Here is a 23,581-nt window from a genome sequence, read left to right on the forward strand (position 1 = left end):
AGGTGAGAAGTGGTGCTGTGGTGTTGTTTAAATAAGCATTTCTCTTATGATGAGCATCTTTTTGTGTTTAAGTCCTTTAAATTCTTTTTTCTTTTTGTGTACTCTCTGCTTATATCATTTTTACTATTCCCCTTCTATCAAATCCTTGGTCTTTTTTTCCCCTTCAGATTTCCAGGACCTCTTTGTATATGCTGATATAGATTGCAGCTACCTTTCCTCGGTTTTTCCTCTGAGTTTTTGACTTTGCCTACAGCACTTTTCCATGTACAGTCTTAAAATGTTTTATGTAGTTGAATTCATTACTGCTTCTGAATTTTGTGTCATAGGAAAATTTTTCCCAGTTCACTTGTGTTTCTTCTAGTACATTTACCGTTTTTTCCTCCTTTTTACATTTGGAACTCTGATCTATTTGGAACTATCCTAGTGCATGGAGAGGCATTTGAATCTAATTTTAGATTTTTAGTTTATTGTATATGTCTCTCTCTTGACTTCCAGTACCACACTGTTTTAATGATTATGCTGTTTTAGAATGCATTTTATTATCTGGTGGTGCTGCTTTGCGCAACCCCTCACTTCAGTAGCTTATTTTCTCCCTAGAGTTCTTGTGATTATTCTTCTCACTCATGTATACCTCAGTCAGTGGATAAATGCCCCAGCTTCCCAGTCTCTGCCAGGACAATTCCAGGAAATCTTCCACTTCTCAGACAGCTCCCAGGAGTCTTGCACCCAGGTGCCTACACCGTCACTCTTCTCAGTCACACCTGCTTTATTAGCGTTTCTCCCTTCTTGGTCTCACTTCCTCCCTTCTGCATCCTCAAGTCACCTTCCAAATAAACCACACATCTTTGTCTGGAGGTCTGCTCTGGGGGCAACCCAAACTAAGAAAGAGTCATTTTCAGATTTTGACCCAGAGGTAAGAGATCCCAATGACTGTGACCCGAGTATGCTATGTACCTGGGTGTGCTGGTAGAGAAAGGGAGGAGGGAGCGGAGTCCTCTAATTCAGTTGTTCTGAACATAGCGTTTTAGCTTGTTCTCTTGATTCTTTCCCTATAGCCTATGTCTGTTCTTCATAGTCCTTAGACTTAGAGCTTCTCTGAAATGCCCTGGGAAGGGTTGACCTTATCTTCCATATTTTGAGCTGAAGTTCCTTCTTATTTATTTTCCCAATCAACTTGATCCCATCTATTTTAATTTCCAGGATTTTCTCAAGAGTCTGAGTGTACTGCTGGCTCACTCTCTCTCCCCCCAGCCCAGTGTCTTTATGTATATGCATGTGTCTCTACTGTTGAAGCAAAACTTCTTAGGCTTATTTATCTGAGTGTCAAAATGTATTACACACTAATGAAGGAGTTAGCAGTTAGATAATTCCAGGCAAATCCAAAATGACCAGAAAGAAAAGTAGTTTAAGTACATTAACCTTTTAACTAGACACAGACTGCTATTTCATTTCATATGGTCATAAAAAAAATCACATTCTTACAGTGATAGGGAGGGTTAGATTTGTGGAGCAGATACATTGGAGCTGTCTTCTTACAATTGCCAGGCATGAACCAGTAATCAGAAATAATAAGTAACACATCTGGGAAGAAAATAAAGAAGCTAATTGATCTAATAGTTGAATATACCTAGAAGCAGGTTTTATACCTTTACAAAAGGCCAATTAGAGGTCACCAGGATCAGTAATGTTCACTAGTTGCCACCAAAGATACTGACCAAACCAGCTGCATAATTCTCAGTATGGGGACAGAATCAATGTCTCTGCCTCTACCTCTCTCTCTCCCCACCTCCTCTGTTTCCCGCTCTCACTCTCTTCCCCTCTCTTCTCTCTTCCTTTGTTTTAGTTTAACAGGTCTGTTCAGCCTACCATTTTCTGTATATGATATATAAAATTTTAGATTCTGCTCTTCCTCAAAATATGATGTAGAACTACTTCTCCCTGTTACTGTATATACTTTTTCTTCATTAGTTATAAAAACACAAGTACTAATGTATAGCCTGACTATACTACTGTTTACTTATCTATAAGTAATCTGTGGAGTGACACTTGAAACTGTAAATATGCTATTGCCTGATAGTTTCTCACCAGTGACTTCAGCATCCATTCGTGAATCTGGTTTAAATCAGTTGTTACTATGAGAGTTACAAATGAGTATTAACATTTGTTAGTTGACATTCTTATATAGATGTTAAGAGTTTCCCTTCCTCGACTTTTGATTTAATTTTATATTGGTATAGATTCATGAATTCTTTTTTCCCCCAAATTTAATGGGTTATATAATACATTCCTATCATTATTTTATTGTCCCATTATCAAATTGTCCCATTGGCTTCTGTCTTCTTTGACATGTCCCCATCATGACATGTCCCCTTAGTTTCTGGCATGTTCTCTGCTCATTTTATACTTTTCATGGCCCAGCCCTGGAATTATCCATTTCTCTAAGAAGCCCAGGATTCTTATGGTAGAGAAAAGTGTTTAAAACCTAAGAGGTGTGCTTCAAGAGTGCTAAATAACTACCTGGTTGCTATTACTTTCAGGCCCTTCTAGTGGACATAACTAAGAAATAAATTTTTTTTTATCATATACTAAAAAGTATTTCCATATTTAGGATAATGTTCTTAGTATAAATTCCCAGAATTTGAGTGATTGGTTGAAATAACATGAATATTTTTAAGACTATCAATCCTTATCATAAACTTGTTTTCCAAAAGTTTTGATTTTATGGGTACTTGTTTTGCTATATGTTTACCAGAATTAGATCTTAATTTTTTTCTTTTTTATATTTCTAATAGATATATAAAAATTATATATTTTAAATTTAACTTCCTTTGATTACCAGTGAAGTTTAGCATCTTTCTAGGTATGTTTCCTCTTTGGTGAATTATTTATTCTAGCCCTTTTTTCTTTTAGCACTTGTAATATTTCAAGATTTTTTTTTTAAAGTTGTCTATTTGATTAGGTATTGTGCATACTTGACCTGTGGACTTTTTTTTTCTAACTCAATAGATTTTTCCAGTGAAACACAGAGATAATTTCTTCCTAGTTAATAATTAGCAAAAAATTCTGCAGTGTGATCAAATAAAAATCAAATATGAGGTATATGAGAAATAGGTTAAACAAGTTACTTTTTTACTAATAGTGTCAAAGAATAATATAAAAACTTGATTTTCCTCAGTTACATTACTTTCTTTTGTGAATGTGTTATCTAAAAAAAAATGAAACAATTAAAACTTACAGGTTTTGTTATTTTCTTTTTCTTTTTGACTGAATCCCTAACTCTGCCCACAAAGCCTCAAGATGTAGGTAAGAAATTTACTTGTATGTCAGCTAAGGAATGACTAAGTTGGGATAATTTCTATTTTTTCAACCTTGTTTTCTTTTAATTTAAGTTTTTACTTGCTTTTTCTTCCCTTTCCCTAGTTTATATATAATGATAAGATATCCTGAACTAACCTTCCCAGATTTTGTATTTTGGTGGTCAGGTTACCCTGTCTATAGACAGAGGCAGTTATGGCACCCAGCAAATGGTCACCAGCCTCACGGCAGTGTTACTGGGAAATATAAGTCAGATTTGAAATTGTTGGCATTTCTTGCAAATGTGTACAGTGTATGGTAACAGGGAAACATTAGGTATGAGCTGGGATTTTTCTGGAACCTTTGGTTGTCCGATGAATGTCCTGACTAGATGGTGAACAGCTTCACAGTATGCAGCACTCTGCTTCTTCCAGCTGTGCAGTGTGTAAATGTCCCCAAGCCTGTGCCCCCCCAAGCCTGGCCGAGGCAGCGTTAGCCTGGAGGACATGGGGACTGTTACATTTCTTCTACTAAAAGGGGAAACATTTTGAACTTCATCTATTCAGAGGTGTCTTTTTGTAATCCCTCTGGTCTGAAAGGAATACCTTTTTGTAACGTGAACAAAGGTGCTATAAGTATTGCAGTGACCTTGAAGATCTGGACTGTGTCCAGACAGTTAAGACATTAACTTGGAACCCACACCACACCCCCTCCCCAACCATGCCTGTTAGTGAGCCCAGTCACAGTGTTAAAGAAGGTGGTCATTCTTGAGTATTCCTTCTCCTGGGCCCCTTGCAACAACTTAGTAAAAAACATCTTGTTGATTTTTGTCTCTAATATCTTTTGCATCCACGTTTTCCTTTGCATTTCCATTATTCCTACCAAAATACATATCCTGCCGATTTCTCAATAGAATAGTTGTAGAAATCTCCTAGTGGGCTTCTTGCTTTTGTCCACCCACCCATTCATTCTTCCATCCATGTATTTGACAACTAGTTCTTGTCACTTTCTATTTGTCAGGCACTGTGGAAGATCCCAGCATATCAGACATACCACTACCTAGCTGATGCTTCTTAGCATATAGAAATGGTGATATTACTATTCTGTATAAACTCTTTCAGTGGCTCTTCATGGCTTCCAGTTGGAGCCTAAATTACTCAGCTTTAGATGAAAGACCCCCATAATCTGAATGCAGGTTCTTTCTACCTTAGGTTCTGTTATTACTCTTTATGACCCACTTTCTCATCAATCGCAGGATTTCTTACTTTTGTGTTTTTACTTACGACCATTCTTTCCACACAGAAACATGAGACTCCTTATTCCTCAGCTAGCTGAAATCCTGCACATTTTTTCAAACTCCATTCATATGCCCCTCCTCCTATAATCCTTTCTCAGTTCCTCACTTAGAGATCATAAAGCATTCCTGGCATTTAGAACGTCATGTACATTCTACACTGGCTTATAGTCATGTTCCTGAGTCAAATGCACTGTAAGAATACTGAGGAACCCCCTGAGGTCCAGGGAAGATATTTTAGTCATAGTATCCAGCGTAATACTTTGCAAAAGTAAGGACTCCATGAAAGTAGTCTATGTGAACACATGTAAATGTGCTCTGATTAGTATATGCTCTCTGGGAGGGAATCAATGATTTTAGACTAGTCCAGAGGTTGCCTAAATGTCTGTCTGGCTAACATTATAAACTTTACTGACCACCAGCATGCTGCAGCATCATCTCTTGTCAGGCACTGCTGTAGCATTGTACCACATAACAATGCACCTTCATAATACTTCTCTAGTCATACCTGATACATAGCATGGAGATGGTGCTTGTGTTTGACATTTGTGGCTGGGGAGCCATCAATAGCAAATCTGATGAGTTTGAGATTAATTCAAGTCCATCAACTTAATATTTTTTGAGCACATAATCAACTAATATCAACACGTAAGACCTAATACTTCATTCGTATGACTTCTTTACTTCACGTTATACATGCCAAATTATTTTCTACCATCAGATTTTATTTTCTACTTTATAAATTTAGACATCACATACTGTCATTTATTGGGAAAATGTTAAAATATCAGGATATATAGTAACGTAAATTTCTTTGCTTTTCAGATGATGTCAGTGTCACCAAAAAATTTATAGAGGAGAATGTTGAATATATGTGAGTTTCTCTAAACTCATTTTGATGATGATGTTGTTTATCATAATCTCATCTGATATCTTCCAGAAACGTTAATGCTTCTCAAAAGTAATTTAAATATAAATTATATCAAAAAGTAAATATAGTATTAATCATAAAATTTGGATAAGGCAATTGAATCGTCAGGAAATTGTAAAACTTACAGCCTTCACACTTTGATAATTTCCTGAGGTTAGTTAGCAAGTGAGTGTTCCTATGAGTTTTTGTTGGACATACATGGACATTCTGCAGGTCATCATTGTGTACTCTGTGTGGACTATTGCAGCACCATCATTGCATTTGCTCAATATATTCAGGAGGCATCCTTTGAAGAAGTAGAAATGTTGGCGAAAGCCATGACAGAATACAGAGATAAATGCTTGGCTGACAGGACACTCCCAGAGTGTTCAAAATTAGCTGTAAGTAAATCATTTGCATTTCTTAAACAAACAAGCTTATTTGTCAACACTGAGCGAATTTTTGGCTCGGAAATATAAAAAGAGAGATGCTCTGCGCTCCTGTTTTTATTTTGCCCGACTGCAGAATTTAGGATAAGGCACTTCCCAGGAGGGATGCAATTCTGTGTTATGATGCCCAGGAGGACTTGGCTATGAGCTTGCAGTCCATGCCATGTGTACACAGGCAGGAAGGCAGCCAACAGCCTGACAAACCCGCAGAGGTACAGCGGTACCCTCTCCCCTGCCTCTCTCAATATGTGCTCTACTGTCACAGCCCCTTTTGTTGCCTTCCCCCAAACAGAGTCACCATCTGAATCTTTAGAAAACTCTTACTAAAACTGACTACTTAATACTTTACCAACACATTATTATGTTCTGTCCTTGACACTTTGCAAGAGTAGGAAAAAAGTCATTGTGTAAGGGAAACGTAATCAGTAAAGAAATAGGAAGAGGTTAAAGGGCCTCAGGTTAGGTTAGAGAAAGGGCCCCCAAATGTGGTATGGTTATCAAGGTATGGGTCAAAATGCTCTGCTGGTCATATTGGGAAAATTGGAATCTGTTCCCCGAAGGGTAACATACCACCCGTTTTCTCCCTTGTTGTCATCTCAGAAGGCTGAAAAACTTTACAATGAATAAAAAGTGTCTTTTACTTTTCTGTTGTCCAGAATGATGTTTTACTGGAAAATATATGTGCTATGGAGGGGCTTCCACAAAAGCATAACTTTTTACACTGTTGCCGTAAGATTGACGTAGAAAGAAAACTCTGTTTCCTCCATAACAAGAAGGCTGACGTGGGATTTCTGCCTCCTCTCCCTACTCTGGATCCTGAAGAGAAATGCCAGACTTTTAAAAATAACAGAGAATCTTTTCTAAATAAGTAAGTTTAATGTTAGTAGAAAAATGATCTAATTGAAGAATTTATCTTAGGCTAAATCCAATATCTATACCAAAGGAACATAGCTGGCTTCATTGATCACAATTCGTTCATTCTTCCCTTCCCTTGTCTACCATTCCTTCATTTTCCCTGTTTTTCCCCTTTCCCTCTTTCTTCCCCATTTTTCTTTTATAGTTATATCTATGAAATTTCCAGAAGGAACCCCTTTGTTTTTGCTCCTACACTTCTAACCGTTGCTGCTCGTTTTGAGGAGATGACTAAAACCTGTTGCGAAGAACAAGAAAAAGCTTACTGCTTTCGCACAAAGGTGAGTAGCATATTTATTTCATTAAAAAAGGGAGTCACTCCAAAACTGTAGATTTCTCCTTAAAATTAAATGATAGCAAAAGAGTTGTTTACCATTTATCCACCATTCTCTTGCCAATTTCACTGGTTTTTCAGCCCATTGACCACATGCTACTGATTTAAATTTCTTATTACCTGAGACATTTGAAAGACAATCGCTCATTTCCAGGGTCTCTCTTCTGGCTTTGTCTTCCTTGTAAATTGAAAGGAAGTCCTAGTAAGTAAATAACCAGGGTAAGAAAGACATTGTATCCTTTATCCTGGACGAGTCCTTTTTTGGCCACCCACAACATTTAATCATCCCGGTAGAGATGGACAAGCTCACAGCGCACTACCCCACTCATCTTCCCACCAAGTGCAGCTGAGTCATTAGGAAGACTGGCTCCACCTTTTTAATGTGGTGCAAATTTATACTTCCTTTGATATATACATTTCCTAAGATAAAAATCTCTTGGATTTTCTGTTTCTGAGCAAACTTTGGAATTGTTTGGTTGGCATTTAGTTAAGAAATAAGAGAATAGTGGGATTTTTGCTGTTGCTTCAACAAAATTTTTTCTTTATCCTTCAGGCAGAACATTTCATACAATATTTAAAAGCATTGTCTTCTTATCAAAAAAATGTCTGTGGGGCCCTTATGAAATTTGGACCACAAATCTTACAATCTATGTGAGTTTTATAATATGTGTCTTGACTCTACTTTTATTTTCTTGTGTGTGTCCCATTTTTGTTACATCACTGATGAATTTTTATTTATACTCTTTCTAGTTCCCCGGGGGTTTTGAGGTGGGTCTCAGTCTGCGTAGATTGCTCAGAACCAGGACATTATGTCAGGATGAGAAAAGACCTGGAAGGTGGGGAGAACCCAGAGAGAAAGAGGGTTACTTCTGAGATATTTTTGGTTAGTTGGGAATCTGAATGGATCTGGGAGTTCCTAACTACGGTTTTAAAACCTCCACATGCTTTAGACATGACTTAACATCCATTTTGATTTTAATGACTAGGAGACAACCTTCAGGGATAAATTTTATCTCAAAGGCTCACCCTAATCCATTAGTAATGGTGCTAGTGCAATGTCCTGTGGAAAATTCTGAGATTTCAAATAGATCAGAAGGAAAGGTTTCTGTGATGGATTATCTATGCCTGCCATGGGCTCACAACAAGAAATGACGCTATAAAAATTATGCAAAAGGGCACATCTCTCAGGCCTTTTTTTTTTTTTCCAGTCCTTATCCAGGACTCAAAATATCAGCCTAGGATTTTCAAAACGATCATGTGGGCTGTGAAATAGATAAACCACTATTTGGTAAAGCCGTCGGTGAAAAAGCAAGGGTACCAATGTCTGCTGCACTATTTACACTGCAACAGCAAACAACTCCCTCTTGTCTTACTTGCTGTTCAAGTTGTTTCCATGGTTTACTGATTCTCTTTCCAGAAACACTGCTGTACTTAGTCAAAAATTCCCCAAGATTGAATTTAAGGAACTAACCTCCCTCCTCAAAGATGTTTCTTCCAAATATGATGGATGCTGTGAAGGCGATGTTGTGGAGTGCATTCACGGCAGGGTAAATATTTTATAAAACCAAGTAAAATAGTGATTTGGGACAGCCATTTTTAAATTCTGAAGTTGCCCTAACATGTGACTACTTACCACAGTAAAATCAGAATGTGAATAAATTGTTCAATAATAACATAAAATAAATAAAATAAAAAATAAAATGCTAACAAATAAGCCCCATTAAAACTTTGGAGTTTTTTATACATGGGGTTATTTTTAGATGACTCAGAAGATTCTATCTTATATGGCTAAGTGTGCATGACACAAACTCCAGAAATTTAGAATTTGTGAGCATTCATCTAGGCCAGACTAAAGTTTCCTTTAACATTGCAAATTCTCTTTTAGAGATATTGGAAATTTAACAGTAAAGGTCAGAAAATGATTTGTTATTATGTTTTTAAGAGCTGCTTTCCCTGAGTTTCTTCAGGCTACTTAGGAACCATCTTTCCAAATAAGTGGATACGTTCAATCAAAATAACTCTTAATCTAGTCTCTAAAGGGCATATACTAGTAGATATATTGTTGACCTAGCTGAAGTTGTTCATGCACGCAAAGGTAATACAATTTCATTAATTTCTAATGAATTTCAATAAATTTAATAATTCTAATTAAATTAGATTTTTTTCTTAGAGACTTTTAATTCACTTTACTGTTTCTAATTCACAGCATGTTAATTATGTTAATTAGATAACTTGAATTTTAGAATATGGAGATATGTACATTTTATTTCAAGTAGTTGACAATAGTTGTCCCCAAGAATTATTTTGTCCTTAACTGTTTTCCAATGAAAAGCAATCTCAATCACTATTACTTTTGTGCTGGTTAATTGTTTATGAGGATGTTGCTTTATAATATTAAGTATAATGTACTGAAGTAGGCTACAATTGAGAATTTTTCTATGAAGTTTGGAGCTGAGACTAAGGAATCATATCATATTCTTAATATCCTTTTATGTGATGCCTTTATGGAAAAATAAGAGGAATTGTATTGTCATTCATTCAAAATAGAAATGAATTCTCAGACAATAAGAGATAATTCATTTCTTTTTAATTTTTTTTCAATTAAAGTATAGTCAGGTTAGTGTTGTGTCAATTTCTGGTGTACAGCATAATGTTTCAGTCATACATATACATACATATATTTGTTTTCATATCTTTTTTTATTTTATAGGTTACTACAAGATAGTGCATATAGTCCCCTGTGCTATATAGTATAAAATTGTAGTTTATCTATTTTATATATAGTAGGTAGTATCTGCAAATACTGAATTTCCAATTTATCCCTTCCTACCTCTTTCTTCTGTAGTAACCATGTTTGTTTTCTATCTCTGTGAGTCTGTTTCTGTTGTGTAAATAAGTTCATTTGAGGTTTGTTTTTTTTTTTTTTTAGATTCCACATGTAGGTGATATCGTATGGTATTTTTCTTTCTAGCTGTGGCTTACGTCACTTAGAACGACAATCTCCAGGTCCATCCATGTTGCTGCAAATGGCATTATTTTATTCTTTTTTATGGTTGGGTAATATTCCATTGTATATAAACACCACAACATCTTTATCCAGTCATCTGTTGATGGACATTTATGTTGTTTCCATGTCTTGGGTATTGTATATATGCTGCTATGAATATTGGGTGCATGTATCTTTTTGAATTAGAGTTGAGAATTCATTTCTATTTTGAATGTGTTGCCTAGAATGATGCCTTAGGTGAGCTGCATATGTATTTGCAAAGCTTGGCTCCCTGGTTCTATGTGGTTTGTTTGAAATGTGGTGACAACCTCCATTCCATTTCTCACCTCAATCTAGAGCTTCATCTCATTCCTCAGCCTTAGTGTTCCTCAGAAGAAGATTCTAGGCAGGAAGAACAGCTTGAGCAAAGTCAGAGAGGTCTGGAAAAGCCTAGTGCTTTATGAACACAACATAGATCACGTGAAGCTAGAAAAGAGAGTAGGAGGAATGTGCAGCCTCATTCTGGAGAGTCGGAGAAGGGACTAGGGACTAGATCAGCTTTTAAAAAATCATGTAACTAATGTGTAAGCAAGATAACTTCACCTTTTCTTTTATTCCCATAACTTTATATGGAGGTCAGAATTGAGATAGAGTCAGGAGAGGGGACAGAGTAAGGTTTTCTATTTTGTACATGATTTGGTCATTTGAACAGCTTCAAATTAATAATATCTGAAGGAAAATGACAATAATGAGTAGAAACCTTCTTACATTTGAGAAGTCTTCATCTGGTAGTTGCTGTAGTGATTTATTTGTTTACCATTCTTTCATTCACTTATCAAATATTTATTGAGTTTCTACTACATGCATGGCAAGGTAGTTTCAGGCCCTAAGAGGAGAAATCCAGGATCATAGATATTACAGTAACATGTCCTTGGTGGCCCTCATTCAAGCACAGGTGAATGCTTATGGGAAAAAAACAGTATTTAGAATTGAAAATGACTATGTATCACTGAAGTAAGGGTAAAATATTTAAAAGATTAATATTTAACAATGAATGTGAATTTGTGTCTATTTTTCATAATTATATCATCTAAAATCTTGAGAACTAAGGCTCACATTAACGTGAAAATTCATTGTATTAAATCAATACAAAATTTAAATATTATCTACCAAATTAGCTGATGAAACAATTCCAGACAACATGCCAGTGGTTGATTTTGTATACTATTTATGACAGTAAATCTAACCCTGAAGAAACTGTGAAAATAAAGTCACCTCTCATTCTTATTTGATACAGAGCAAAATTATGAGCCATATTTGTTCAAAACAAGATTCCATCTCCAGCAAAATCAAAGGGTGCTGTGAAAAGAAGATACCAGAGCGTGGCGAGTGCATAATTTACTCAAATAAAGATGATAGACCTAACGACTTATCTCTAAGAGAAACAAAGTTTACTGAAAGCAACAATGTTTGTGAGGAACGAAATGCTGACCGCGGGAACTTCAAGACTGAGTAACTTAACTCTATATTGACATTTATAAGACAAACAGGAACTTTTGATTTGATCTATTTTGGCTAACGTGGGTGGAAGGAATAGGAACCTTTTAAAGCATTGGGTATCACATGATTTAAAAAAATCATGGCTATAGTATATAGTCTTTTTACATGATTTTAAGAAAATGCAACTGTGTTATAGTGATGGCTAACATTTATTGAGTACTTGATATGTGCCAGACAATGGGCTAAGTATAGGAGTATCTATTTTAATTCTCACAGTCATGTAAAGTAATTATGATTTCTCCCAGTTTTTAGATGAGCAAACTGAAGTACAAAGAAGTTAAGTAACTTGTTCAAGGTTCACAGTTACAATATGGCAGAGTAAAGATTTGACCCTGGAGGTCTGACCTCAGAAGTTTCAGGCTTAACTTCCATGCTCTGTCATCCCACAGCCATTCAGGGGAAAGACTAGAGGATCTGGAAACAAAAGGCATAGAGTTGAGTCCTGGCTGAGTCACTGGGACAAGTTAACTTCTCTGTATTTTAGGTAATCATATAAAAAATTCATCTAAGACTATTCCTTCAAAGTTTATAGGTAATGAAATATAATCCAGGGACTTGGTTAGACAAGGTTTTTATCCCCAATAAACTTTCATCAATAGGAAGACTCATCAATAAATGAGTGCAAGAAATATTCTATAATTTCTAACAGTACCAGGCTGTACAATACAGGTCATGTGGGGACAGAGGAGAAAGTCCCTGGGGGCCCTGGAAAGGCTTGATGGGGAAGAGGTACTTGAAGGAATTTTGGTGAGCTAGACAGAAGGGGTCACACCGACAGAAGCACAAAACTACTTGGCTTATACGTGGTTGTAAATAGGGTTTCTGCAGTGAGAGAAGAGGATAGTGAGGGGTAGAGGGGTCAGATCACACAGGCATGCTAAGTAACGAGATGCCACTGACGGGTTTTCACTGAAGAATAAGGAAGGACAAAATCACTTTTGTTTTTTAGAAACTTCATCTGGAATGAATCCCAGTTTGGGACTTAGGTGGTTGGTAAGTAGTTCTCAGACTCAATGAGATGGGACCCATGGGGGAAGGTTTTGTGGGAAAGAATATGTTTGAATCCGACCACATTGACTTTGAGGTGCCTGTCAGGTAACTAGTTGGTAACATCATGATATGATTTTATATGTGAACCAGGAGCTTTGGAAGGAGGTCTGGATTGAAGAGACAGGTTACTGAGCACCTAGCAAATTTTAAATGCTTCTTGTCTATTAACTAATTTAATTTTCAAAATGACCTTCTGAGGTTAGAACACTTTTATAGCCTCATTTTACAGGCAAGGAAACTGAGGCATGGAAGTTAAGTAACTTGCTCCAAAGTCACACAACTAATATGTGGTGGAACCAGTGCAGATTCAAACACAACAGTGTGGCTCCAGCCTCCTGCTCTTCTGACCATGGTGCTCTATTGCTTCTCATGAGTCATGGATACTGAGTCAAATGAAACTAAACGATAGATGTAATGCATTCCACTTGTATCTGATGTGTGCTTGCTGAATGGAAGCGATTTGCATCCTCATCCTCATCATCTCCATCATCATCACTGTTACAACTAAGATAGGGATAGTTTGAAGCCTGGGGAGAAACCATAGTGCAACAAGGGACATGCTGAGCCAGAAACAGTAGAAGGTGCAGTTTTTTGGGGTGTAAACATTTGAGGCAAGACCCCAGCAGATCTGCCAGTTTGGGGTAGGCTTCTGGGAGGTTTTGTTTGCAATACTTTGGTGGTGTGTTTTTAGGTGTAATTTTATTCCTGGGGAAATGTTCATGGCTTACATGAGCTATTAAGGGGAGACGTTGATTCTCTGAAGGTTAAACACCATTGCTTTAGGATATGGGAGTGCATCCCACAGATAGGTGGAGAAGCAGGAGAGACGGTGTCAGAAAAACCAAGAGAATTGAAGGCTGCAAAACAAAAAGAGATGAAAGAAGTCCCTTGGGCTTGAGGAACTTTTGTGAGGTATTGCTCTCACAAAACATAGACCATTTTTACGTATATTGTTTGAATAGACAAGATAGTTACCTGAAGAAGATTATACATAGCACAGCTGAGGTACTTAAAGAAAACACCTCTCCTTGAGAAGAGAGACAGCTTGGTTTAAAAAAGAATGAAGTAGGCATCCTGTAGGACTTAGGTTCAGATTTTATGCTTCTATTAATAGCAAGGTGCTAAAGTGGTCTGACTTGGTTTCCTCAGCTTAAAACAGTACTTGTCTTGAGAACTAGGTGGATTTAAATGAGAAAGTGTTTATAAAGGCTAGGAAGTGTATCTTTGTCTTCTATGCCCAAAGCTTGATCCAGTGCCTAGCACCTACTAAGGGCTTAATAAGTGTTAGCCTCATCGCACTCCCTCTCCTGCTTTCTCCCCAAATCACACCCACCTCTACCCTCACTGAGGCCATGGAAGCCACAGCCAACGATTTAGAGCTGCAGGGGTGATTACGCTCATATTTGGCAAGTGACAGTAGGAGGTAACAGACAAAGGATGCTGCATAATCTCTCCTCAAGGTGGCACCAGGAATGGAGACAAAGCCATATTTTCATCATCTCAAGATGGGATATCGAAATGCATTTTCCAACAGAATTATACTTGATACGTATTTTCCAAAGTATTGGTGGCATGATCTACTATTGCTAATGCTTTATGGATTAAATCATTCTAATAATTAATGCTAAATACCTCTAATCATTCCATCCCTCCAAGTAAAAGCATCGTTAGTTTACAACATGATATGGAAGAGAATCTTTGCGAAATGATCTCCTTTAGTCAAAATATCTTAAATCACCCCCTGACCACACCAAAGGAGGAACTTTGCATTTGAAAGCGGACTCAGTATTAGATGATGTGACTGGACTAAAAGAGAGCAGGATTTGGTGTTTCTCTCTTTCTCTAAATTCTAATACACAAATTATTTTACACATCACAGGTTTCTTTATGAATACTCAAGGAGACACACAGAACTGTCCATACCAGAGCTGTTAAGAATTGCTGAAACATATGAGGATCTCCTAGGAGAATGTTGCAACACGGAAAACCCTCCAGACTGTTACAGAGATGCGGTAGGTTCCATCCCTGTAGGCTCAGAGAATTCACAAACAAAACAAAACAACAAATGCTTAAAAATGACCAAAGTTTTACTGTAGTTCAGAGGATAGAAAACGTGATTGACCAATCTGAGTCTACCTTAAATTCGGTGTAAGCTGATCATTGGGAAGACCAGTATCAACAGTTTGGGTTATGCATAAAGTTTTGAACTTTAACCCTGTGTCTTGATGCAAAAAACTCTTTCCATTAACATTAAGCATTTGTATTTTTATTTATGAACTCTATTTTCTTGAGACATATTGAATTTTTTTATAATTGCCAAAATAATAAATGATTATCAAAGATGATTAGGAAAGTACCAAAAGTTACAAAAAAAAAAAAAAAACCTCAAAACCTTTCTGATTCTGTCACAAGAAATAGCTATAATTAACATTTTCTATACATATATGCAGATATGTGTGTGTGTATGTTTAAAAGTAAAATTAGGATAACATTTTTTGAAGAAATCTTTGAATCTGTTTTTTATTTAGTATCATAAAAAACATTTTATATTATTGAACAGACCTCAAAATATACTTTATTTTAAATAATGATATCCCATCATAATAACTTATTTAACTGCTCTCTTACTGTATAGTGGACATTTATTTAAGTTTTCAAAAATTTTATGTCAACCTAAGTATTTCATCCCATTTATCTTTATTAATATTTATGGTTATTTTCTTAAGATAGATTATCAGAAGGAAAATTATTAGGTCAAAATATATAGACTTTCAAAAAAAAAAGTGATAAAAATGGCCAAGTTACTTTCCAGAAAGTTTTTACCAACATCTAGTCCTATAACAGTACTTGAAAACGCTTTTTGCACCCCCCCATCTTCACCAACATTGCACATGGAAATTAACTTTGCTTGATTTACATGTAAAAAATAATGACTGCGTTTGAAGAATTTAACTGATTTTTAATGAAATTAAGCTTTTTCCATGTGACTTTAGCTATCGTAGTTATAAATTTCCCAGATCAATTTGTTCATGTTGTTTACCCATTTTTCTGTTGAAATTAGTGTGTTTTTTAATATCAGTTTACATGCACTCCTTATGTATTACAGAAATGAATTGACATTTCTGATTTGTTTCTCATTTATTTGATATGTGCTGCTTTTGCTTTATTTAAAAAATTACTTCCATTTGCCAGAAAAGCCAGTTTACACCCATTCGTATTTGAGCAAGAACTAAAAAGACTTGTTTCAGCCCATCTTTGCCGCTCTTCCTAATGAGGAGGTCTATTCCTGATCCTTAAATGAATCGTAGTGCTAGAAAATTCTTTTTATTGCATGGAGACACAGTTCATCCCACAGCATCATCCACTAGTGTGTAGCTTTCTCTCTGGTGGTCACTTAGTAGAGGTCCAATTTTATGCCACATGAGAGACAGTTTGTCAAATATTTGAAGACAATTATTGGCAGTTGTAAGTTCCAATTCTAAAGGATGAAAAAGAAGGTATAAAAAATACATGTGATTACATGTAATTAAAACTGTTCTGTAGCAACACTGACTTTCTGGGTGAGGCTAGGCAAGTCTCTTGACTTCATGAAGGCAGATAACAGCTGCTCTGGCCACTTCAAAGTGAGAATCATAAAAAACATTTTACATTATTAAACAGACTTCAAATATGACCGTTGTCAACATCAGATTTGAATTCTGCTTTACAGACTGGAAAGCTTTATAAAATGTACAAGGTAATGTTGATGAAAAATGTGAACTTTCAGATTTTATCAAAAACTACATCTGTGTCTATAACTATAATTGAAAAGATTCAAATTCTTACATACATAAAAAGTTCCCCTGAATTTAGTATAATGTGTGGCGATGATAGTTTGAAAATACTATATAATTTAAAAAGGCTATTAGACAAGTTGACATGAAGCTTCTGATTAAATTTTAGATAAAATCTTCATAAACATGATTGCTCTTATTTTCAGGAAAACAGATTCAATGAGACAACTGAGAAAAGCCTCAAGATAGTACAGCAAGAATGTGAACATTTTCAGAATTTGGGGAAGGATGACTTGAAATACTAGTAAGTGGTTTGCACAAGTAGGTAAACACTTGTGACCAGGGTAAGATAAAGAGTACCACAAAGTGTCAAAAATTTAGCTCAAGCTTTTAGTTGTGGTGAATTCATAAACTCTGGGAAAGAATAAAAACCCAAAAGTCAAGAATGCATATTGAGGTGTCATATTAAGTCTTCAGCAGGAATGAGGCTAGAAATGGAAGAAATATAGGATAGGATTCTGGACAAATTGATTCTCTGATACTTTAGTTTTTGTTTGCACTTGCCTTTCTCACTCTCAACCCAGAATTTCTGAAGTGTGCCCCATGGCAGGTTTGGAGGGTGGACTGGATCAAATTTAGGTTGTTACAATTTCCAAGGAAAAGATGGTTTTCCCAGGATTTAAGCCTATCTTAAAGAAATAATTTAAAGTTTAAGTTTAAAGAAATAGTTTAAAGAAATAATTCTGGATGTGCTTACCACTTTAATATTTATTTTTAAAGTACTCTTGTGAGCATTCATGAATAAAATGAAGTTTGTTCTGGATTATCTTAATTAATTACCATGCTAATGTATTATGTGTTGAAACCAAACATCTTCAAATCAAAACAGAACACAGTTAAAAAAGTATGATTTCACTATTCCTGCATTCTGTTAGCTGAGAAGTCAAACTCAGCCCATTAAAGATTTTGTTTCTGTCATCTCAGAGTATCTAATTCCAACATGTATCTATTAAATTTTCCCTTTAAAATATGTATTAACTCTGCAAGGAATTTCAAGCAGGATTTCACATACTAGCCAAGATATTTGCTGCCAAGGAGCTCCTATACTCATAGGTAAAACAAGATGGGCAAATCTGAGAGTTTCTGAGATTATCAGGAAATTAGAAGGAAGCTGAAATACAGAGATCTAGGAGGCAGGGTGCTGGAAATCAGGGAGCAAAGAGACTGTTCTCTATCTTTTTATGAGAGAGCGGAGCCTCACGTTGCCCTTACACTGGTTGCCCCTAGACTTGAAGGGATGGGGTTCCAATAGCTAGACAAGGGGAAACTGGTGTCTGCTTTTGTTCAGAACCAAACAGACAAATGTTCCTTCAGCTACCTCATCAAACTCACAAAGATAGCCCCCCAGCTGTCCACTGAAGAGCTGACCTTTCTTGGCAAAGAGATGGTGATAGCATTGACCACCTGCTGCACCCTGAGTGAAGAGTTCGCCTGCGTTGATAATTTGGTGAGCACGGCCCACATACCTGACTACTCCTAAAAGAAAACAGAAAGGATATCTGCATTCCCTGATTCATAGTGATTATCCATCTGCCCTCTCTTCAGTGTTTTCACATTGTTTAGCGAGGAATGTTCAGTTCTCCTTTTTGGCTCACTGTGTTAAAATCCTAAAGAGGTAAAAGGGAACGTCTTAAGTATTTTCTTGGGTTTCTTCAAATCATCTTTCTTACTTCTTGTTTATATTAGAAGTAATCATTAGGGCAAATGACTTGGAGTCACAATGTTGTTTCAGAATGATAAAACCTTATAAATTTAAGTATGTTACAAATTCTCCCTTTTGCCCACCCTGGGTCAGTAAGAGAATCGCTGCTTCCAGCCCAGCCAGCTCTTGGGTGAATCTCTTTAGGGATGGGGTGGACAGTACCTGGAGGACCATGTCCCGGGAGGGGAATAAATTTAAGGGCCACAGTGTCCTGCTGCCCCTTTCAGTTGGCTGTTTGCAGCTCTGTTCTCACAACCACAGATTTGCATGCATGCTAATAAGGGTTAAGCCATAGGCATTTGTACTGCTGTGGCTTCCATTTTTGTTACAATGCCATTGAGGACCCCGGCCTCTGCTTTTCTTTGCATGTAGTGCCACATTACGGGTGAGTGGATTTTTCTGACTTAAGTTGATGGTGCTTTTAGAACGATCTAACTGTTCATTTAACCAGATTTCAAAGCTCCGTTGTAACTTTCATTGGTACAGATGGATTTAGTTCTTGGAGAGTTATGTGGAATAAATGAATATCACAACATCAACCCTGCTGTGGACCACTGTTGTAAAACAAACTTTGCCTTCAGAAGGTCCTGCTTTGAGGGCTTGAAAGCGGATAAAGCCTACGTGCCTCCACCTACCTCTCAAGGCTTGTTTACCTTTCACACAGACTTGTGTCAGGCCCATAACGAGGAGCTCCAGAGGAAGAAAGACAGGTACCAACATTCTCTCCTGTCATCTTTTACTTCAGCCTGAAGACACATCGCAGATCAGTGAGAAGGTGTATTGTGAGGGACACGTGATTTTGGTGCCATAATCCTGTTCCTTCTGTCTAATGGTCTAAGTCTCTTCAATTATATGTTAAAATCTAGCTAGTCTTTTCCTTTACTTGAGACTTGGAATGTCCATGAGACTGTAATTTGGAGAGGCGAGTTAGGGCAGCTCCAGAAAGGCCTATGGTCGGTTCATACTGGATCAGATTTCCTTGAGAGAGTGTCACAGATGATTGTTTTGAGAATCTCTCTCAACGTTTGAAGGTATGAGAGGCCCCCAAAAGACAGGAATTTTGCTTTTGTTTTCTCAGGCAATGCTTTAAATGCCAAGGAATCAGATCTTTTTTCTTTCTTCCTTCCTTTCTTTTTTTTTTTTCTTAAATTTAAGCAGTGTCTATACAAGTGCACTGGAAACAGTATTTGTTTACTGAAGAAGGGGAAATGGAGGTTGTTTTGGGAGTCAATTATCTAGAAAGATCAAATGTAGTCACATATTCTACACTACTGTGCAAAATGAAGACTCACTATATGTTAAATTTTTTTAATACAATTTTATCCATGCTTACAAAATCCTCCAAAGAATGTCCCCATGGAATCCATCCCATAAGTTTAACCAAATTCAGGAAATCCTTTCAAACATGGAATATTTTAACTTTAGACATTCACCCAAAAGGAGATTCCTAAGACATGTGATTCTATATAGCCAGCCTTTTGGAGAAGGAGGACTTTAGAAAGAAATCATGAATTAATTCTATTTGACATTGTTGGGTCACAGGTTTCTGGTCAACTTAGTGAAATGGAAGCCTGAACTTACAGAGGACAAGCTGCGGTCACTGCTGACCGATTTCACTAAGGTGGTGGCCACGTGCTGCAAGGCCGAGGGCCCCGCAGCCTGCTTCAGTGAAGAGGTACGTCTAGTTCTTTCCCCCTGAGATTCCACTGGCATTGCTGGGCACACAGAAGGAAGCAGAACTCCCCGTAGGACGCTGCTTCCTCCCAGCCCCATCTGCCGGGCTGGGGAGGTTCCAGAGCACAGTCACCGCACAATCACAGGCAGACATCTCTCTGACAGCGCGGGGTCCCTGGTTCCCTGGCGGCAGCATGGTCAAGGAAAAGATGTCAGGAAAACACGGGTTCTTATGCCGGCGGTCTTGGTCATGTAACTTAATCTGAACTGCAGTCCATCATCTGTAAATGAGGATGGAAAGAATTATCCTTGAATAGTACCACTCATTTTTTAAAATATGTAGTTCAACTGACCTATCATATCAGCTCCAAAGGGAGGGAGCAGGAAGGACATTGGGGTGGCTGCGTCACCTCCCCTGGCTTTGTCCCAACACCCCTCAGTAGAGAATGCCTGTGTGTGAGGTGAGGAGGTGTGAGGGGAGGGTGGCAGAGGAGAAGCAAAGAGACATGTTCCTTGACCGGTCTCACTCGGGTGATGGGGTCCGCCGGCTCGCTCCCGGATCCTCCAGCGCCTGTGAGTGTCAGCCCCGGAGACGGCTCCTTGGAAGGGTCTTTCTCACTCTTTCTTTCTTAGCCACACCCACTCCCCTCCAGACTCACGATTGGTGCACACACGTCTTTATTCACATTCACATGCTTCGTGCACACTCACAGGCACACACACACACAGACACACACACACACACACACACACACACACACACACACACACACACGGCATTCATTCTGGTTGAGAGCCTTCTGCTTTTCCCAGTGAGTGTTTAGTCTGTGGGAATTTTTTTTTTTTTGGTCCCAATTATCAGTTTTTTTTAAATCATGCTTAATTTAATTAAAGGGTATTAATCAATATCTAGCATTTACCTGCGTGAGTGTGTGCATTGAGACCGTGGAGAGGGAGGGGCGGATTCACTGGCAGTTTGTAAAAGCCTGGGTGTATCTGTTCCCAAGTTTGCTTGAAGTGTTCACTGTCTCTTCTATAATGTGGGAGTGGTTTAACTTCCCAAAGTTCGAGACTACATGCTTCTCTAAATTTAGATAGTAATGTCTTAAATTTTTCTTCCTGTGTGTTTTTATTTCTTTCCTTTTTTTTTTTCCTTTCAAGGGTCCAAAATTGGCAGCCAAAAGCCAGGCTGCTTGAAAAACATCAAGTAAAACCCACCACAGGTAACACCCTCTATCTTCATCAGTTGATGAAGGTATTGCCAGCTTATCTGGTCACCCAGCTTTTCCCCTCTCAGGCTTCCATGTCTGTCTCTGGTTCCTCCCACATACCTTGTACCTAACAGACCCCAGTACTGGTCCTGTGATGTTTCACTGGGTCTCAGTTACTCCTAATGGGGTGGTGCTGCTGCATTTGTGTCAGCGTTTCCCTTACTATTCCAGCAGTTTCTCAGTAGCCAAAGGCTCTCACTCCACCTTTCTGCTGTTGCGCTCAGGTGTCTGGACCAGAAAGGAGAGGCAGTTGAATCTCTGAATGTTGACAGGGAAGAGCAGGAGTTTGGGATGGGCAGACAGGCCTCAGTAAATCTGTGCTAAGAGTCTTGCTGCAGCATTTACATCAATGAAGACTGATATGTTTGTGATTCAAAAAGATATATTAAAAAAAAAGAAAAAAGATATACATGGGATGCCCTCTCCCCTGCAGTTTATGTAAGATTCATTTACAAACTTTGGGAGCAAAACATTGTATAGATATAGCAATGACGTTCAATGTCGTGGAAGAGAGACCTGGACCCCCACAGAGAGGAGGTTTGGATCTACAAAAGGCAGAACATAGTTAGCACGGACAGTTGTTTATATACATGACTTCCCATCATCCAAGTTATAGCATGTCATATTCTTCTGCTGCACGACATACTATTTTTCTCTTCCCAGGTTGTGGAGAAAAGGAAGAAAGACCAACCTGCCTGTTTCCTAGCTGTCCTGTGGTGAATTACATTTTCTGAGAAGAGCACAGTGGAAGGATTCTTCTGGAACCTTTACCTGAAATCATGTGATTGCAGCAAGCAATAAACTACAACATTATAAAGTTATTTCTCAAAGACTGATTGTCATATGTCAACTTGATATCAAAATTAAACAGTCAAGGGTCATTCACTCCATCAGCACCTTTGGCTCACGGGCTAGGTCTACTCTGCTACCTTTTGGAAGACAGAACTCTGAAATAGCAGTTGTGTGGGCAGACTCCTCCCAGATTCTCTTCTTGCTGCTTCTGGGAAGGAAATGGGAGTTGATGGCACGAGACATGTCCTCTACTGTTACTGCTCTTACTAGCTGTCACTGAATGTTTTCAGTGTACCAAACATTGTCCCAGGTATTATCTCATTGAATCCTAACAACTCTGTGAAGTCAACATCATTTTTATTTCCACTTTACAAATAGGGAATCAGGCTGGGGGAAATAAACTAATCTGTTCAATGTCATACGACTAGTAATTGGTAGAACCGAAGTTTGAATTTGAGTCCTCTAATCCCAGAAGGATATTCTTAGCCAGTGTATACACAACCTCTTAGGGAGGGCCGTGATGTGTGCGTATGTAATCCATTATTCAGAGAGAGGGAAAAGTGCCCAAGGCATCAGTGGCCACTCTTTTCTTTCTCCATTTCACAACACAGTGGCTGTTACGCCGGGGCTGTGAGTGCTTGGTGGTGACATCTAAGGAGAGGGAGGGTTAAGATGTGGGAAGCCAGGACATGAAGCTTGGTCTTCGGCTTGTAGCCTGATCATCCTGACCCTTCTTCAGACCTTTAAGGTTTTTAGTACTTCAACGTCTGAAATTGAAGATGATGATGGTCTGATAGATAATATATGAAAATATTCAGAGTTCTTTTGGTTTAATATTTAGAGCATAGCCTTTGGGATTCTCATTCATTTATTCAACAAATATTTATTAGATTCCTACTGTGTGTCAGACATTGCAGATACTGATGTGAGCCAACTAGACATGGTTCTTGTGTCCCATGGGCAGAGAAGAAGCAATCACATGGGTGCAGGATGGAAAAAGACCCCTACTCTGGGTGCACGTGGCACCGGCACTCAATCTAAGCTCAAGATGCTGGGTGGGGGCTTCATATTCCCACTGCCATTAACCTACTGAATGGCCTCAGACACAAGTTCCCTACAATCTAAGACCCCCTTTTCTTGGTGTAGGTTGGGAGAATAGTCTCCATCTCATAAAGACTTTAAAGAATGTATTAAATTAGTGTGTAAAGTACCCAATACAAAGGTCAGCAGGTAATAGGAGTTTAATTCATGAAGCTATTTTACCCTTTTACCATTTTCCTAAACACTCCCTTTTATTAATGAGGGTAACAGGGAAGAAACTTATACTTAAGTAAAGGATAATAAGTTGAGTAAAGAGAAAGAAAACAGAGCACTGTTAGCTAATTGAGTTTGGTACCTGCAAGTGGATTGTTCTGTGTCCAATGCTGTGCTCAGAGCAGTGGACATGAAACCAGAGACCCGGGAACCTGTGGCCACCATGATCTCTGTTATCACAGAGGAAACGGCCATATGGCTCTTTC

General features: G+C 37.9%; 1 protein-coding gene across 3 annotated transcripts; it reads left to right on the forward strand.

Moving 5' to 3' along the window:
* Positions 1–3,147: 3,147 nt before the first annotated feature.
* Positions 3,148–22,090, forward strand: AFM (afamin). Of its 3 annotated transcripts, XM_010969346.3 has the most exons (15): positions 3,148–3,303; positions 5,414–5,462; positions 5,767–5,899; positions 6,604–6,815; positions 7,008–7,140; positions 7,747–7,844; positions 8,611–8,740; positions 11,477–11,691; positions 14,669–14,801; positions 16,769–16,866; positions 17,937–18,069; positions 18,811–19,034; positions 19,867–19,999; positions 21,160–21,221; positions 21,933–22,090. In XM_010969346.3, the coding sequence occupies exons 1-14, from the start codon at positions 3,216–3,218 to the stop codon at positions 21,193–21,195; spliced, it is 1,815 nt and encodes a 604-aa protein (XP_010967648.1). In that variant the 5' UTR covers positions 3,148–3,215; the 3' UTR covers positions 21,196–21,221; positions 21,933–22,090. The 3 variants fall into 3 exon arrangements, with proteins under 3 accessions (XP_010967648.1, XP_074201056.1, XP_074201063.1); XM_074344962.1 differs by lacking the exon at positions 5,767–5,899 and having other exon boundaries at positions 3,234–3,303; XM_074344955.1 differs by lacking the exons at positions 5,414–5,462; positions 5,767–5,899 and having other exon boundaries at positions 3,175–3,303.
* The last annotated feature ends 1,491 nt before the right edge of the window (positions 22,091–23,581 follow it).

This window comes from Camelus bactrianus, chromosome 2 (genome assembly GCF_048773025.1).
Source record: "Camelus bactrianus isolate YW-2024 breed Bactrian camel chromosome 2, ASM4877302v1, whole genome shotgun sequence".
Taxonomy (NCBI): Eukaryota; Metazoa; Chordata; class Mammalia; order Artiodactyla; family Camelidae; genus Camelus; species Camelus bactrianus.